Here is an 18,980-nt window from a genome sequence, read left to right as displayed (position 1 = left end):
CTGTTCATTTAAAGCTACAATAAATATAGAGCCCATCATCTCCAAACAAATATCATAAACTCCAGTGTGGTAAGCAGATGAGATGGTTTAAAAGGGAAACTAGCTGGGTGTGGTGGTGCATGCCTTCCAAGCTCAGCACTTGGGAGGTAGAGGCAGGTGGATTTCTGTGAGGTCAAGGCCAGCCTAGGCCATGTAACCAGAGCTACATGGGACAGACAGAGACACCAAAAAAACAATCTCCCCAACAACCCAAATGCAAGCTATGTACTAGACACTTCATGCTTCAGGAACTAACTGGCAGAGAAGAGCGACACCCAAAATACAAAATGACAGGGGTCATTCCTGCATTTGAGAAGGACCAATGTCGTTTGTAAAATGCAAACAAATAATATTTAATAAAATGGTTTAAGACTACAATTACATCAAAACCAAAATTACTCTGACTAGAATTCAGCTGCTCTGAACTATAAGGAAAAAAAAAGTGGGGTGGGGGCTGGCTTCACTGTATCACAGTGGCTCTTGCACAAAGACAGTTGGACACGCAGGCCACACTGGAGCGCACTTGTGCCAAGCTCTAAAAGGAAGCCATCATAGCCACAACAGCACAGCAGATAAAACCACTGTTAAGAACTAAAGGTGAAGAGAACGAAACAGAGAATGCCTACAGGTCCACAAAAATTGAGTCATTTCTTTCAAAGGTCAAGTAGTAAATGAGGCCAGGAGAGACGTGAAATCATGAGACAGATATAACACGTTCAGCAACAAGGAAGGACAACTCACTGTTGTCATGCTAGTGGAAGCTAGTGCAGTAAATATTTTTTTCAGTTACATATTTTTATTTGACGATGAAGTAGAAGACAGGATGTGGGCCAATAAAAAGAACCAGGAAGTTGGTTGTGTTCCAACTGGAAATTATAAAAATCCTTATTCAATTAGAGTGGTTAAGGGGACAGTGAAAGAAAATAGGTGTCAGAATAATGTTAAAACAAGCAGGAATAGGATGAGAAGGTCACCATCTGTAACCAAGTGAAACAGACTGATGAGCAGCAACGAGCAAACTTATTTCCTCACCCAAGAGCATGAAAGAAATTACACTACTGTGCCAGATGCCAGAAGATTTCTAACTGTGGAAGTAGATGGTGGAAAAAGAAAGAAACAAACCCCCACACACTACACGGACACACAGCAGCACAACTAAGGAGTTTAGAAATACTGGCTTATCGACTACAGAAAACAAAACAAAACAAAACAAAACAAAACAAAACAAAAAAAAAAAACAAAAGGAACAGATGCTCAGTTGGCTAGCTCTCAATGAAACTCATTAATTTGACGCCCTGTCCTTGGATTGGTGCTCATGCTAAGATTTTGCCTTGTTTAGCCAGAAGTAACTCACTTGTGATGAAAGAGAGCAGCATGTCCAAAAAAGGTGCAAAAAAAAACAAACAAAACAAAACAAAAAAAAAAAAAAACACTTTCTTTTACACCTCTGTCTCCATACATCAATGCTAGATATAAAATAGGGTCAAGTGCCACTTGCAAGTTGTTCCTAGGTAACTGAAAATTAAATGTAACTTATATTAATCCTCATTTTTTTTTTTTTTGGCAAATTAAGATGTGACAGAATTGATGAAACTACCTTTTGCAACTACAATTAAAATAGAATCTGACATTTCTTATGTTTAATTCCAATGGCTATATGTAATATGTTTTCCGCTAATAATACAGTCATATATTACCATATGTTTTAGGAAACAGCATAAAAATTATATTGCTACTATGTCCTAAATGATTGTGTTCCTCCCTAACCACCTAATGTCTGAGAACAGTCTTCATTAACAGAATTAGAGTCCTAAGCTATAAATAAACAAGGGAATGGGTTAGTAGGAGATTCCAGAGATCTTGCCTCATCCCTTTCATCCTGAGCCTATAGCAAGGCTCCATGAAGAGCAAACGTTCAACTAGACTTGAACTGATTATCAAAATCATCTCCCCAGCTTCTAGATGTTGTGGACCTTTTACTTTATGATATGTTAACATGTTTTTGTTGTAATTTCAAGTTGAGGATTTTAGTTTGTCCATGCCTTTTAAGTGTCTTGTGTGGAACATGGTCTTTACCAGGTAGAATTAGCTGAATTCTGAGGACTTTGAGGGTATAAATGTGACAGCCCAGAGAAAGAAGGGGTAGATGCTTGGAGGAGGACAGCTTGCTGCTGGTTCATCCTGTTGCTGCGTTTGCTGTTTGCTGACTTGCTGGTTACCTGGACCTCTGGATTTCCTGAAAACCATTCCCCAAAAAATACCTACACCCCACCCAGCAAAAAGAGAAGCAAAGAGAACTCCGGCTTCTGTCCCTACTCATCTTCTTTCTCTCCTATCCAGTGTTTGGGAGTGGGGTGGTGGTGGAAGGGAGGTAGAATCGTTTAAGAGCCCTAAATAAAGTAGGTTTGTTAAAAAGTCTATGCCTATATTTAGAAGTATAAAAAATAAGTTATTGTTTATAAGCTACTGTTTATATTTTGTTGTAATAACCCAAAAGAAGTAAGACAGCTCTTCTTGAATTCTATAAGCTGGAATCCACATGATATAAATTCCTATTTCTAATAGTAAATGAAAGACAATAGATTAAGCTGAAAGTTGTAAAACAATAAAATCCTAACTGGTATAGGTCACCTTTACCAAAAAAAAAAAAAAAAAAAAAAAAAAAAAAAAAAAAAAAAAAAAAAAAATCAAGAAGTACAGCCCATAAAGGAATGTTATCCTTGAGACAGTAAAGCTGATTTTAAAAAAGCTCCCTATAAATCAATCAAAAAAAATTGAAAGAAAAAATTTATGATCGCTAGATAATTTTCTTTCTTTTTAAAAATTATTTTCTAAGTGCGGGTGCTTTGCCTGTAGGTATGTCTATGTGCCACATGCTTGCAGCGCTCAGAGGCCAGCAGATGACACTGGTTACAGGAGGTTGTGAGCCATCGCATGGCTGCTGGAGACTCAACCTCGACCTTGTACAAGATGAGCCAGTGCTCTTCAGCTATCTTTCCAGCTCTGAAGAATTCTAATTTTAAATATTATTTCTGAATCTAGAGATACAACACACATATATACATGAGAGACAGCCTATGTGGACAAAGTAAAAATACTTTTCCAGTTAAAATCACCATAAGTGACATTTCTCTTGAGTTTTGCTTTGGTTTTTAGAGACAGGGTTTCTCTATATAGCCCTGGCTGTCCTATAACTTCCTCTGTAGACCAGGCTAGCCTTTGCTTCCCAATTGCTTGGGCATAAAGGCATGTGCCACCATGCCTGACAAAATGTCACAAGAAACTGATTCTCTTTATAAACAAACAAACAACCCAACCAACTAAATGAACAACAAAAACAATCCAGGAGGAAGTTACAAATCTCACTGATCACTGCGACTGGATAATAAAAAGACTGTTCCAACTGATCTTATTATCATCTGTAGTAGCACCAATGAGTAAAGATTCCTACAGACGCAGCATTGTTGCAATGTGGTATAATATTAACTGGTAAACACTGTCACTTACTTTGGCCACGCAATTCTCAGTCTTCATAGCAGTGCTTGTTAGACATACTGTCTCTTGGTTTATGCAGAGCCTGGCACAGCTGTTGTAAGTCTGTAGAGACAATTTTCAAGAAAAAAAAATCATTTGTTTTTAGAGATGCTGAAATACTGACATACATAGGTGTCAAACTCTCTTTTATTTCTCTAAATCAACATACAATGCTACTTGTAAATCTTAGATTTGTAGTTGCTGAGGGACCACGTAGAAAGGAAGAGGAACGGACAGAGCCCATAAAAGCCAGTTGTGTGCCCACAAGCAAGTATGTGAGCAGTGAACTCATGGTATGGAATGGGAGGCAGGAAAGCATTGGATATACAACATATTTTAAAATGCAAACTTTAAACAGATGTGGTATAGTCCCAGCACTGTAGAGGGCAAAGTGGAAAGATTATAACTCTGAAACTAGCCTGGGCAACACAGTGGTACTGTGTCTTAAAAACCTTGTTTTCAACCACAACAACAACAGTAAAGAGAATGAAAGAAAGAGAAGGTCTAAAGTATAGCTGGGAGCCTAATTAGAAGAAAATAAAAAAGAGAACTCTAGGAAATGGATACAATATTGGCTTTACTACAGACTTCCTTTATGGTGACAATATTTTTTTAAATTGATTTATTTATTTTAAGTGCATTGGTGGTTTGTCTGCATGCAAGTCTATGAGAGGGTGTCAGATCCTGAAGTTACAGACAGCTGTGAGCTGATGTGGGTGCTTCGAGAAAAAAAATTTTTTTTCACTGCCCCCCCCCCCCCCCAGACAGGGTATCTCTGTGTAGCCCTGGCTGTCCTGTAACTCAGAGATCCAACCTGCCTTTGTATCCTGCTGAGATTAAAGATATGCACAACCCGTGCATGACTAAATGCATTATATTTTAAGGACTAAAATAGAATTATTTTATGTGTTTGAGTGTTTTGTTTGTATGTATGTGTACCATGAGTGCAATGCTCACAGAGACCAGAAGAGGGCATCAGATGCCCCTTGGACTGGAGTTCATTATGTAGCACTCTGTGAGCACTCTTCTAGATGGAAGAGCAGCAGTGTTCTTAAACACTAAGGATTTCTCCAGCTCCAGAGAGGCATTAATAACTGGCCAATATAGATGAGAAAAATAAATTTACTCTTTAGCCTTTTATTGTTGTTTTAGGTTTTTTTCTTCTTGTTTTTCGAGATAGGGTTTCTCTTAGTAGCCCTGGCTGCCCTGGAACTCACTCTATACCAGTCTAGCCTCCCTGAGAGCTGGAATTACAGGTGCATGCCATTGCAAAGCCTTCTTTAAAAAGGCATTCTCTTTTCAAAAGAGATTTACTTTATCTTTAATTGTGTATATGTACTTGTGTTTGATTGTGTCCACCTGTACTGGTGCTCACAAAGGCTAGATTTGTCAGATTTCTCTGGAGCTAAAAATGCTCGTAGTTGTGAGCTGTCTGACCTGGGTGCCAGGAATCAAATTTAGGCCCTCTCCAAAATCAGTCAGTGCTCTTAACCTCTAAGCTTTCTCCAGCCCCCAGTTAGCCACCTCCCCACCCTTGAGACAGAATCTCACGATAGAGTCCTGGCTGTGCTCAAGCTTGCAGCAATCCTTCCTGCTCCAGCCTCCTGATGGTACTTGCAATCCACAGTTGCTGTGGCTAGTATAGAATCTGTAGACCATGCTCTCACTTGTGAATGCAGCAGAATCACCAGGAGGACCTGCTGACACTGCTGGCCTGGGAATGGTCTTTTTGAGAACCAACATAAATACTTGTATTGGAATTAAGGTGACAACAATTAAGCCACAATCACTTTACATGAATTTTAAAAGCCTTATTTCATGAATTATGATAAGTTTCAGATTTACTTAAGTTACAAAGATCTAAAAACAAACAGACAAGCCCTTCCTTTACTCCGCTTCCCTCTAACACATCTCCAAGAACATTCACCAAAACCAAGAAAGGCTGCGGCTGTAACTCAGCAGTGGACCACACACTGGCCTGGCATGCACTAAGCTCAAGCGTCAATCCCCAGAACCACACCACAACACTCGGGCACGCTAGCTTGGTGGATACACCTACAAACCCAGCACATCAGCAGCTGATTCAGGACAGTAATGCCCTGAGGCCAACCTGGCTGGCTACATCAAGACTGTCTGGAAGGCAAATTTTTTTTTAAAGCTTAATTTATTTGTGTGTGTGTGTGTGTGTGTGTGTGTGTGTGTGTCTGTCTGTCTGTCTGTCTCTGAGGTCAGAGAGCATGTTGAAAGGTTTTGTTTTATTGTCATTTAAATTGAAATTATTTCAACATATGTGAAAAGTACTTAAAATATTTTATGTGTATGAGTGGTTTGCCGGCATGTATACCTATGTAATGCATGTGTATATGTGCCTGATGCCTGAAGAAACTAGAAGAATATAGCTGAACCCCTGGAACAGGAGTTTTGGACAGCTGTAAATCTCCCCGTGGATGCTGGGAACTGAACCTAGGTCCTCTCCAAGAGCATTAGGTGATCTTAATCCCTGAAATAATTCTCTGGTCCCCATTAAAATTATTCTTATAAAATGTTTTAAAAATATACATGAATTAATAAACTAAAACGTTAAGGCAAAGAATTTTGGTTCTTCCAGGAAATGGCTGGTGGTCCATAGGATAGGGTACGTAGACCATATGAAAGAGGGGCATGCAGGAAGGAAACACAACAAAGGAATTCTGATTACAATAATGGCAGAAATGTTACAACAAATTAACCCTCCTTTGGATAGCTTAAGTAAAGGAAAATATTTTTGAAGCTATGTGAGGCAATGAAGATTGGCAAATCGGGTGGAGGTGAAAAGCAGTCATTGTGTGAAATGTTTGTATCTCCCCTGGAAACGGGCAACAGCCCACTCAGTGCCAGGTGAAGGTGGACACAACACTAAGAAGCCACCATTGACTGGGTTGAACCATCAAACAACAGAGTTCAGAACTGCCACAGTGGCTAGCAAATGAGAAGAGAAAACCCACAGAGGAGCGAACCACTGGGAAAGGAAGGGCTCAGAAAATACATTTCAATTCTCCTCAAATCCATGTGTAAGCCCCAAATGACATACATTAAGGGAGACTGAGAATTCCAATGGAAAGAACAGCTGGAAGGCTGAGGGATCTGAGCCAAGACTCCAGCCTGTGCCATAAGTAACAGGTAAGAATTTGGAGTTTTATTCCTACCTCATCGGAGGGATGTAGAGGAATGTAAAAAGGATCTCAGACACAGAGATGATCAGGAGTTGAGATGAACAAAGTGTTCTAGGTTTAAGGGATTTGCTTTAGGTATATTGCTAAAACGGAAAGACACCCATCATTTTCAGAGGTAAGGCCAAGGCTCCAAAAAAGTCACACTGAGTTGCTGGTATTTTAATCAGGAGGCAGAATTCAGTTTCTACAATCATTTACACTACATACTATAAAAATCACCACACATATAAAGCAGTCAAGAAAGTGGAATATAGCATGCTGGAGAGATGGCTCAGAGGTTAAGAACACTCACTGTTCTTCCAAAGGTCCTGAGATCAATTCCCAGCAACCACATGATGGCTCATAACCATCTATAGTAAGATCTTATGTGCAGGCAGAATGTTGTATAAATAATAAATAAATCTTAAAAAAAAAAAAAGAAAGTGGAATATAAAAATGACCTACTTAATTTTACAGGCTTGGTGGCTCAAGCCTGTAATCCTAGCACCCAAGGAGGCAGAGGCAAGTAGAGCTCTGTGAGTTCGAGATGAACCTGGTCCACAAAGCAAGTCCAGGACAGCAAAGGCTACACAGAGAAACCCTGTCTTGAAAAAACCAAAAAAACAAAACAAACAAACAAACACAAAGAAAGGCTGAGGCAATAAGCCCTGACTACACAGTCCTAGAACAATATTCTAGGTAGCACAGTCTACAAAGTGAGACTTTTTCTAAAAGAAGGAAGAAGGAAGGAAGGAAAGGAAGGAAGGGAGGGAGGGAGGAAGGGAGGGAGGGAGGAAAAGAAAGAAAGGAAAAAGGAAGGAAGGGAAGGAGAGAAGGTAGGAGGCAGGAGGATTGTCTTTGAAGTCAGCCTGGGATACACAATGAGGTGCTGGTTCAAAACAAATGTGAGCATGAGCCAGTAATTCAGGCAGAGACATAAAGATCAAAAGTTTAGTGCTTGAGATTCTGTCTTGAAAAAACAAAACTAGGAGACTGGAAAAATGGTTCAGTGGTTAAAAGCATATTATACATGAGAGGGCCCATGTTGGGTTCTGAGCGCCCAAATCATGTAGCTCACACTGCCTGTAACTCCAGCTCCACGGGATCCAATGTCCTCTTCAGACCTCTGCAGGCACAGCGTAAAGCCCTAGACACAGCCATGTTCACATAACTATATAAACAAAATAAATATTAAAAACTAGCTAAAACCAAAGCAAACACAAGTCAAGAAACATTACCTGTTGCATAAATAGGGCACAAGATATAAACTGTCCAAAATTACATAATCCAAACAGCTCTACTTATTTTTGTTTTGTTTTGAGATGGGGTTTCTCTGTGTAGCCTTGGCTGTCCTAGAACTCACTCTATAGGCCAGGCTGGCCTCTAACTCACAGAGCCACCTGCCTCTGCCTTCCTGATTGCTGGGATTAAAGGCGTGTGGCACCACTGCCAGGCTGAGAGAAAAGTCCCACCACATCAACCTTTTTTTTCTCCCCCATATAGAGTTTCTCTGTATAGCTCTGACTAGCCAGGCAGGCCTTGAACTCAAGAGAGCCACTTACCTGAGCCACCACAGCCGGCAAGAGAAAAATCCATTTCCCCATCCCCAGACAGGGTTTCTATGTATAGTCTGGCTATCCTAGACCATCTTTGTAGACCAGACTAATCTCTAATTCACAGTGCCTTGCCTCTGCCTCCACCCAGCAGACAATTCAAGTATTAACACTGCTCTTGAAGAGAATCTGACTTCAGGTCCCAGTTCCTACAACAGGAGGCTCACAACTGTCTGTAAGTGCAGTTCCTAGGGATCCAATGTCTCTGCTCTCCAACAGCACCTGTACTCTTATGCACAAACTTCCACAAATACACATACGCACATACATTTAAAAAAAATCTTTAACCAAATTAAACACCTATTAACAGTTTAAAGAAGAAGCCAGACACCTGGGAACTAAAGGTGAGTTCTTGAACTTCATAATGGATATTTAGAAAAACCTAACTAGCAGCATGCTTGATAATCAAAGATTATCAAGGGTTTAACACTGTCCCCCTAAAACTGAGAACAAGGGAAAGATGTTCTTATCACATCAATTCAACATCCTTTGGAGATGAAAGTCATTAAAATAAAGCAAGAACAAGACTAAACACAATTAAGAAAGAAGAAATGAAGGTACTTATTTATAAAAATAAAATTATGAGTACTAGTATGTAGCTTAATGGCCGAACACATGTCAAAAGGCAGGGAGCGTAACAAAGTTTGGGAGGGAGGCCAGAAAGATGGGTTGGTGGGTAAAGTGCTTGCCACCAAGCCTAACCACCTGACTTCTAGTTCAAATGGTCAGAGGAGAGAACTGACTACAGGTTATCCTATGACCTCTACATGTGTGCTATACTGTTGACTGTTACAGGTGCACACGCCCATGTACAGACAAAATAAATGTAGATATGTGAAAGTTATGGAGGGAACTGAGGATTGTGGCTCATCCCTGTAATGCCAGAATTCAATGGCTAAGACAGAGAAGGTTGTTTCAAGTTCAAGGTGAGCCTAAGCATCACGGTAAATTCAAGGTCAGCCAGTTCCTTGTCTCAAAGAACAAAACAAAGAAATTTATGAGGACTAGAGTCATTTATTTAATTCAGACTCTCCTCTCCATGGATGAGTTTTAACATGCTCAGAAGAACATTAGATAGAGTCAGAAAGCCTACTCCAGCACTGAGTGCCCATAGTAGAGAATTGTTAGGGATATAGACCTTGTTTTTTGACAGTTCATCTGCAAAATGGGTACATGACTTTGCTTATCTTCAAATAAAACAGCATAAACAAGTAACTAAAATTTCTTAGTCTTTTGACCACTCTGTAGTAAAAAGCCTCAAACAATTCTTTACTTCTTTACAATTCCTTCTTCCACCTTGAAATCAAACTAGTGAATATAATGGCTGCAGGCAAGCTAGGCTCTGTCCCCATGCAACATATGAAAAGGTAGCTTCATTGCTGAAGCAGAGGCAGAGAGTTTTGCGTTGGAGTACTTTAATACGTTTTTATATTGCATATAAAGAACATAAGCATAAACCAGTAAGATGCCTGGCTGAAAACTACCTTCTTTGTGAAAGCAGGCTGTAATTCTGAACAAGTTTTCAATTTTCACACTGCTGCTAGGGTAAAACATTTTAAAGAGTTTAATTTTTTACAATGGATTCAATGACATAGGATTATCTAACAAAGTAATGGCTAATCAATAGAAGGTTTAGTTGTCAGGTGAAACATATAACACACTAAAAGGGATTGATTGCCAGGTCTCTCCTTATTTACTAGAAGGTATATATTTAAAATGACACAAACTTGTTACCAGGCTGCATTCTTTTAACCTTGCAAAGGGCTGTTTAAGAAATCTGTTCAACAGCCCTATAGCAAAACAAGATAAAGTGTAATGAAAATGCTTAGTGACTGGGGTTGTGGTGGGGGAACAAGAACCTTCTTAGATATATAGTAGCATCAAATCATGTCCTAGGCAGGAATATGGGCTACAAAAATCACACCGCAGAACAATTCCAGGAAAGCTAGCACTGGGCCTTCTAAATGCCACCCACATGCTGCTGAATCCCACTCCAGACACAAACTCTAACTCAGTGGTTCTCAACCTTCCTATTGCTGTGACCCTTTAATACAACTCATGTTGTGATGTTTCCCCAACCATAAAATTATTTTTGTTGCTATTTCATAACTGTAACTTTGCTAGCATTATGAACTATAATGTAAATATTTGATATGCAGGATATCTGATTTGCAAGCCCCGTGAAAGAGTTGTTTGACCCCCAAAGGGATTGCTACCCACAGGTGGAGAACCACTACTCTGATTTCCTCCTATGATGTTCTAAAAACAGATTTTTATTTTTTTAGAATGTGTGTTGTACAGCTGGGCACAACAGGCTTTTTATCCACGTCCCTTCTTTTTTTCTTTTTTAAAATGGTGCATCCAGATTAAACATAGAACACAAAATGAATTGAGTCCATATGGACTTTGACCAGCATATAAGCTATTTCCTTTATAATTTATTCACAGTATCTCAACTCTCCATATGAAAATATACTTTTTATGGTCATTACAACCCAGGAGTTCAATAATATGTTTTCTACTAAGTCAGTGATTACACAATTTATCAAAGAATGATTACACTGAAGTAAAAATAAAACAAAGTACTAACCCCCATACAATCTTCTTTCCTCGAAGTAATTTTAAGAAAGCTGGTTATTAAATTGCTTCTTTTTGAAGTAGGGCTTTTCTAGCTAGGCACAAATTCCCAACTATGTTTTGTGTGTGTGTTTCTCCCCCCCCCCAAAAAAAATGTTATTAGGCTCTGAAGAATTCAGCAGAAGTGTGAAGTTATATAAACAAATCACTTCATCAGATTCAGAAAGATCACTTTTGTCTTACTTAAGAGACCTACATTAATTACCTTTAAGATCTTTTACATAGACGATTTAAAATATGTATTATTTATTTATTTATTTCAAATGAGGTGCTTCTTCCAAAGTATTAAATAATGTCTACAAATGCAAAAGCATTTTTATAAGTAGGTAATTAAAACAGATGACTAAAATTAAGTCAAGCTGCAAAACATTACCCAGAATGCACTGTGGATTTTTTTTTTTTTAAATAAGCATCCCAGGCAGTATTTTGTTTTGTTTTATTTTGTTTTTTTCATCCAAAGCCCAAAGCACCATAGGAAGAAGAAAGAGGAGGTAGGAAGTTTCAAAGGGTAACTCACATGTATATCATGAAATAATGCTGAACCCTAAAGTATTTACAAGATAGTCCCTTAAGCATAGTTTGTCATGTTGCAATTACACCTTGCCTACTGCCAAGCCTAAGTGCTTACTATTGCCACTAGAGGGGGAAGTGTCTTAACACAAAGCAACGGCAGATAGGGAATGTGTTTTCTTGAGCAATTATCAGAACAAAGCTCCCTTGGCTGTGTGCACCTTCTAATTACTCAATACAATTAAAATGACTAACCTAAAACAAACAGAAGAAAAAGCTGCCTGCCTGATAGAAGGGACTTCATTAAACCTTTTCCCTTCATCAATCAAATCAGAAAGAAGAGAATGGCATCATACACAAATACTGGAACTGAATTCTGCTGAGCTGCTTTTAGGGAGAAGTGACCTCTGAAAAAGCAACATAGAGCAGAGAGGGCTGCTGTCTTTTCTCAGCTTGCTGCTCATGAGCTGTCGTTGCTGTTTGGTCGATACGCGCTCTGATGTCATCTTCTATGCCTGTGATGGGCATCTTCTTTCTCCTACCTGTAGAAAGGGGCCAAGGCCATCCACGCTTCCATTGTTGGTCCTCCATGGTGATATTTACAATACTGGAGAGATTTTTATCAGGAGAAGAAAATCTCAGGCAAGGAAAACAGTTATTCCTTCCAAAAGACTTATGTAGTTCCTTTTGTAAGGCCCAGGCATTAACAGAAGATGACAACAGACTCATTTTTCTTCCGGCTGACAATTGTGACATTTTTTCCAGCAGCGTGCAAGGTGTTGAAAACCTGGCAGCTGTTACCTCCTGGGATGAGGATACTTTTTTATCCTCCCTTGACAGTTTAACTCAGTGGGTCAGCACCTTTAAAGACTGCAAAGTATCCTTGAAGAGGATGGAAGCGTGAATTACTGCTCCCTCCCTAATCAATGTAAACCCTCACTGCAGGTGAAGTCCCTCTCTATAGAGGTGCACAGGGGAGGAAAATGTAATGCCCTAAGCCAGATGGTTTTTATCTTGTTTTTAAAGAATAAAGGAACAAGCTAACAAGGGAGACAGCTACTTTGTTAGCTTCTTGGCCTCTCTCATGGCTTTGCATCCCCAGGGTTCCAGCTACACAAGAGAAAGAATACAGGAAAATGTAAACACTTAAAGAAATATAACTAGAGGGCTGGCATCACGCTGCTTTCAAAGAGTTGAGAGAGCTCCACTCAATGCTTTATTTATCACTGCCCACGTCCTCGGGATGGTAAGTGGACACACACACAAAGGGGGTGGAGAATGAGAGAAGAATTAGGCAGCAGCCGCAATTTACTCAATTAGAGAGAAAGGGAGTGCTGACAGATCCTATTAGCGCCAATGGGAGCAAAGAAGTGTTGCATATTGTAGTACTACACTTTCAAAAAGTAAAGAGCACTTCCACCTTTCTGGGACTTTTGCCCTCCCATCACACACGGTATAAAAACTATAAAATGGTGGCTATGTTTTCCATAGCTTCACAGTTTAGGAGTAAAAGCAGGAAAAAAACTGTATCTATGTCCTATTTTTTTTTTTTTTTAAAGTTCATACTTAATGCCAATTGATGACAAAAAGAGCTCTATCTCTTAACTTTTTCACCGGTTTTTGTTAATTTCTCTATCAAGTTTTGGAAGTGGTATTATGGTAGTATTATAGCCCAAGCCAAAAAGTAGTCTTTCTTTTTTTGTTCTGAAAAGGGAAGGTTGTAGTACAAAATTGTTTTCATTTTTGTTTTAAATTTTTTTTAAATCTCCAGTGAAACCATATGAACATTTTGATAATTACAATATCATATTTAATAGAAATAACTGTCTTTTACCTTGTGTTAGTTTTGTAGGTTGTTTTTTCAAAGAATCTACCCATTTTATCTAGTCAATTTTGGCATAAAGTTATTTATAATAGTCCATTATTCTTTTCATGTCTCTAAGAATTATAGTGATAATCCTTCTTTCAGCTACTGCAATATTAAAACATTAGCAGCCATGTCCCATCAATAATGGCAAGCCTTTCCCTGAAAATAATCTACATAAACTATAAGGTTTAGTTATAACAATATTAGGTTTTTAGAGTACAAGTCAATTTTTGGATATTTAAGGGTAGGAGATTCCTGAAATGAATTAGAAATGTGTGCAAATGAATTTCAGCTTAAGAGAATAGCCCCACAAAGCAACACTCACTTTAGGCTGGCCTTGACATCTTTTTGTCTATAGATTGTGACAATAGACAAACAAAATAGCAAATGGCATTTCCTTATTGTCACATGCAATGGAGAAAAAGAGGAGTTTAAACAGCTTGTGTATTATGTACTACCTTAAACAAAAAGTCAGAAGTGGGGTAATCAAGTTCAGGGCAGTCCTGGACAGCTGCCCTGTGACCCGATTCTATTGACCCCTTCTATTCATCACTCTTTCCCAAGATTGAGAGGGCAAGCTCCTAGGGAGTGACCACCACAATAGACAGACACAAGCCAACAGTAATCTGGTTCGAGCAAAAAACCAGATGGCACTGCAATAAATTTACAAATCTGCATTCATGGGGCTGTTGAAACGCCCAGAAGCTAAAGGCTCTGAGGCCCCAGGAGGCTCCCCTGCTCCCTAACACTAAAGGCCATCTCTCTCTCTCTCTCTCCAAGAACACAGTTCATGCTCTTCACAAAGAGAACGGAGATAAAAACCCTCTACAAAAAAGGGAGGGGGAAGCCTCATGACCTAATTAATCTCCAGAGCTTGGATCTCAACACTGAATGACAGATATTAGAGAAATCATTCTGGAAAAAAATGGGGGGGGGCATTAAATTAAAGTGGAGAGAGTAAAAAGAACCTGCTAAAACAGCAATGAGGAAAAAATGTTAAATCTCTTTCAAGAACTGCAAACAACAGATCTTGCAAGCAGAAAATGATTCAATAATGTATGCATTTATTTTTAAAATGAATCAGATTAGTCCCATGTGTGACCTGCTGGTCCATCTGTATGTGCTGGACTTAATAGGCACGATTCTCTCTCTTGCTTCAGTTTGAAGTATGAGAGAGATAAATTTAGTTTAATTTTCAACAGATCAGCCTATCCATTTTCCAAATGGACCATCTGGATCAGCCTATTAAAATTAATTTATAACTTTGCAGAGTGAAAATTCGTTTGTTAGCTTAAATAAAGTTGCCAAAACTTTTTGTTGCATGATGGTTTTTTGACAGCTGCTTCAGTGTAGTGGACAGAGTTTTTCCATCTCCAACTTTACCTTACTCAATATTGTTTTATTGATTTCTCGAACAGAACAGATCTGGTGCCTATCTCCAAATAATTAAAATTAACTGTCTTGACATCAATTTGTTTTGAAAGCTTCCTATATGGGCTCAATTCTATTTAAAACAATTATTTTATTTAAAAAAAATGAAAAGTGACTATCCAAAATGAGTTAACATATGATAAATAAAAAATAATTGTGTTTGGTCCCCTCCCTTTAGGTGAAAACTATGAAAACCGGACCCTGAGGCAGAAGTAGAAATTCTCTGGAAACAGTAAGGCCCGAATTCCAAATCAATCACTAGCGCTGGCCAGATCTAACCTCTTCACACCTCCATTTGCTTCATCAGGAAACTGGAATCTGATCCTATCTATCAACTCAGCAGTGTTATCACAGGACGGAACACAGTAAATATGTTTGTGGTGAGTATCCAACAAAAAACATCACTGCTCTCCTATGTCCTAGAACAGGGCCATAAAACATAACAAATTACAATTGTTTGTACTGCTGCTAGTACTCATTTTTATACAAGTGTATACTAAAAATGATTATGTGACATTTACTTTCTAGCCATAGTAATTTAATGAATAAATAATTTAATGACTCATTCTGTTTGTAGAAAATTATAAAGGTATTACAGGTTTCTACAGGTAAGAAGGACATTTTGTTCAGTCACTATTTTGGATATTTTAACTTAAAGAAAATCAGGAGACTGAAGTTTCACAAGTTAAATAAGTTAGCCCTGGGAAGCAAGGCACAGAGACCGGAGGAAAAGGATTTATATTTTCTCTTTTTCTCCCTACCTATGTGCGCTATGTAAACATGTTCTCTATCACTCTGCACCCTGACCAAGACTCTCTCCTGGGATCCCTTGCCCCTCCTTTACAGTGCTGGATTACACATGGCCTGCCACACTTTTGGGTTCTGGGGATCTGAACTCTGGTCCTCATGTTTCCATGGCGATCACTTTAAACACTGAGAGCCACTGCTCCAGTCCCCCCAAAAAAATGCTTTAAAGTAATCATCAGTAGTGGACTTCACTTCTAAACACCAAAACGAAACTAAAAGATTCAAACTAGAAGAAACCATCTTTGTTCGAGATCTGTTGTTGTTGTTGTTTAGATATATGCTGGACCGTACATAACCAGGAGGTGCTTGTAATCCCAGCGCTCGGGGTGCTAACATGGCAGGCCTGTAACAGTAAGTCATTTAGCCTAGGCTATGTAATGAGACTCTGTCTCAAAAACTTTTCAATTAAAATTAAAATGTATAAATAATCCTTACTTGGAAATAAATATTACTGTTAAATATCCCATGTCTATTCTATGAAGCACTTAAGGTCAGCTAGCTAAACAAGACCTCTTTACTGCAATTTAAATATTTACTATATATACTGACTGTCAAATAATGTTACCTGATTGGGCCAGACCAACTTCAGAATACAGGGCTCTGCCTTTAAACTCCAATATTTTAAAGACTGACAGCCAATGGCTTCCTGTCCTTTGCTTTTTTTTGGAAGCTATTTTTTTTTTTTTTTGGAAGCTTTTTATTTTAAGTAAGACTAAATTCCATACCTGTCTAAGTGAATTCTTCTCGGGTATTATCTTCCTAGGGGGCTCGCCATTATTACAGTCTTCTCTCTCTGAGGAATTCTGTGAAAGAAAGTAAGCTTTAATTCAGTTCTCATTATCTTCAATCTTATTCTGTGGGAGTAAACTGAATTACATTTCTAATTCTGTAAGCTAGAACACCATGTATATTTATGCACTTGAAGATTTATATACATACAGACATACACACATGTAAAGGAAACCATATGCCCATGTATATAAATAAATTCATGTCAGGATCTGGCTGGGAGGAATTCTGTCTGTTTAAACACTACCCAGGAGGATCACATTAACTAGAAGTCTACTTTATTACACGTTGACACTACAACTTAAGAAAGTTGTAGGTGTGGTGGTACATGCCTTTAATCCCAGCACCTGAGAAGAGGCAGGTGGATCTCTGAGTTCCAGGCCAGCCTCCTCTAGGCTACATTTAGCTGATGACAACTAAATCATGATTATTACATTCTTTTAAGTATTTAGCTAGTCTTTAACTATTGTAAATGCTTGATACTAATCTCCTAGTCTAGACTCTTAAAGAAATAAATCTTTTTCTTTCTCTCATCTCACATTCAATTTCTCTTTCTTACAGAGAAGTAGCATACCTTTTTGTTTGTTTGTTTTTCTTTCTTTCTTTTGAGACAGGGTTTCTCTGTGTAACTTTGGCTGTTTAGACTTAGACTTGCTTTGTAGACCAGGCTAACCTCAAACTCACAAGAGATCTACCTGCTTATGCCTCCCTAAATGCTGGGATTACAGGCCTGCTCATGCAGCTAAGTAGCACAGATATTATGTCATTATTATTAACATAATTAGCATTTAATCTGTGGTTTAAGATTAGAGGGGCTGGAGAGATGGCTCAGTGGTTAAAGCACTGGCTGTTCTTCCAGAGGACCAGGGTTCAGGTCCCAGCACCCACATGGCAGCTCACAACTGTAATGCCCACTCCAGGGGATCTGACACTCTCATACATGCAGGCAAAATACCAATGTACATAAAATACAAATATAAGTTATATTTTTAAAAACGATTAGAGTTCATTCTTTGTCAGGATTACTTCCAACAGTAGCTTACAAGATCCTAAAATGTCAAAGGGATTTTTATACACTAAAGAGGAACAATCAAAAACAGATTCAAAAGTATTCAAAATTTGCTGAGCTTAGTAGTTTATAACTTTAATCCCAACACTTGGAAGATAGGCAAGAGGATCTTTAAGTTTGAGGCCAGCCTGGTCGGCCTAATGAGACCCTTTCAAACAAACCAACTAACCAACAAACAAACCAAGGACAACAAATGCTAAACATTTGCAAAACAAACACAGAAAATCCCAATTATATTTATTTGAATTCTCTATTTAACAGTTTATAGCTTACAACTGACAAATTTGTTACATTCTATAAAATCATCACATTCTAACTAGTTACAGTAATTTTAGATTCAGGGCATAATAAACATCTGAAAATTTTTATTTTTTTAAATTTAATGCATGAAATTATATACTCACTATTATGCTGTAAATAAGCATATAGAATATTCTGTTTTGGGAGGAAAAAAAAATTGAAAGCTGCCCCTCAAAATAGAGGGAAAATAGTTAATGACTAAAAAGCATTACAAATGAGGAATAAAGAATTACTAATGTGGGACTCCAGGGGGCTGGAGAGATGGCTCAGAGGTTGAGAGTACTGACTGCTCTTCCAGAGGTCCTGAGTTCAATTCCCAGCAACCACATGGTGGCTCACAACCATCTATAATAAGATCTGGTGTCCTCTTCTGGTGTGCAAGTACATATGCAGACAGAACATTGTATATATAATAAATAAAAATAAAATCTAAAAAAAAAAAAAAAGAAAAAAAGAAATAACAATGAGTTGTTATTATTTTGAGACAGTCTCACTATGTAGCCTTGTCTGGCCTAGAACTCCCTGTCTTTGCCAGAGTGCTGGGATTAAAGGCTAGGTGTCTCTGTTAAAAGGAATTCTAACAAGAGAAGAAAAACCTATAAACATTGTCAGAGCTAGATAGTAATTAATGAGCTCTCTTGAGTGTGAACTTGCACCAAGGTGAAAGTACATGTTGCACTTTGATCTTTGTTTGTTACTCTCAAGTTGGGAGTGATTGCTCACCTCTAATTCCCTGACACTCCGCATTTCTCCTTCAGTGTTAGCGGTAACCAGTTTCTAGCCCCTTATGTCCCGTGAGGAGGAATTCCAACAGGAAAGGTACCCAACTGCTCTAGCAACAAATTAAGTTACAGTCAAGTTGACATAGGTAAGAATCACCCAGAGGTACTGAACTAGCAGGTGAGCCTTTATAAGAAGAACTGTTACATAATTTTAAATATATCCCCACCACCACCACCACCACCACGGTACTTAAAAAATACTAAGTCTACTACAGTTGAAAAATCTGTGTAACACAGTAATATTACATCTCTTGGTCTAGAGAGATGGCTTTGCAGAAGCATTTCTAGAGCACCTGGGTTCACTTCCCAGCACCCACATGACAGCTTACAATTGTTCACAGCTTCAGTTCTAGAGATCAGATGCTCTCTACTGACCTTCATAGGCACCAGGCACCTGCATGGTGTACTGAT

The 18,980-nt window shown here is 38.5% G+C and overlaps 1 protein-coding gene across 7 annotated transcripts in view; it reads right to left on the bottom strand.

Moving 5' to 3' along the window:
• The window catches only part of Btrc (beta-transducin repeat containing E3 ubiquitin protein ligase), a 162,599-nt gene that overhangs the window by 57,993 nt on the left and 85,626 nt on the right, over positions 1 to 18,980 (bottom strand). For 5 of the 7 annotated variants that reach the window (XM_055630137.1, XM_055630136.1, XM_055630133.1 and 2 more), the window contains 2 exons: positions 16,355 to 16,432; positions 3,547 to 3,636 (listed from right to left, as the gene is read on the bottom strand). In XM_055630137.1, coding sequence (XP_055486112.1) covers positions 3,547 to 3,636; positions 16,355 to 16,432 — 168 coding nt within the window. The remainder of the gene's footprint in view (positions 1 to 3,546; positions 3,637 to 16,354; positions 16,433 to 18,980) is intronic. The other 2 variants (XM_055630132.1, XM_055630135.1) reach the window with 1 other exon arrangement.

This window comes from Psammomys obesus, unplaced genomic scaffold (genome assembly GCF_907164565.1).
Source record: "Psammomys obesus unplaced genomic scaffold, mPsaObe1.curated_primary_1811, whole genome shotgun sequence".
NCBI classification, from domain to species: Eukaryota; Metazoa; Chordata; class Mammalia; order Rodentia; family Muridae; genus Psammomys; species Psammomys obesus.
Note: the sequence above shows the minus strand (reverse complement) of the source record. Positions and strands in the feature narration are given on the sequence as shown.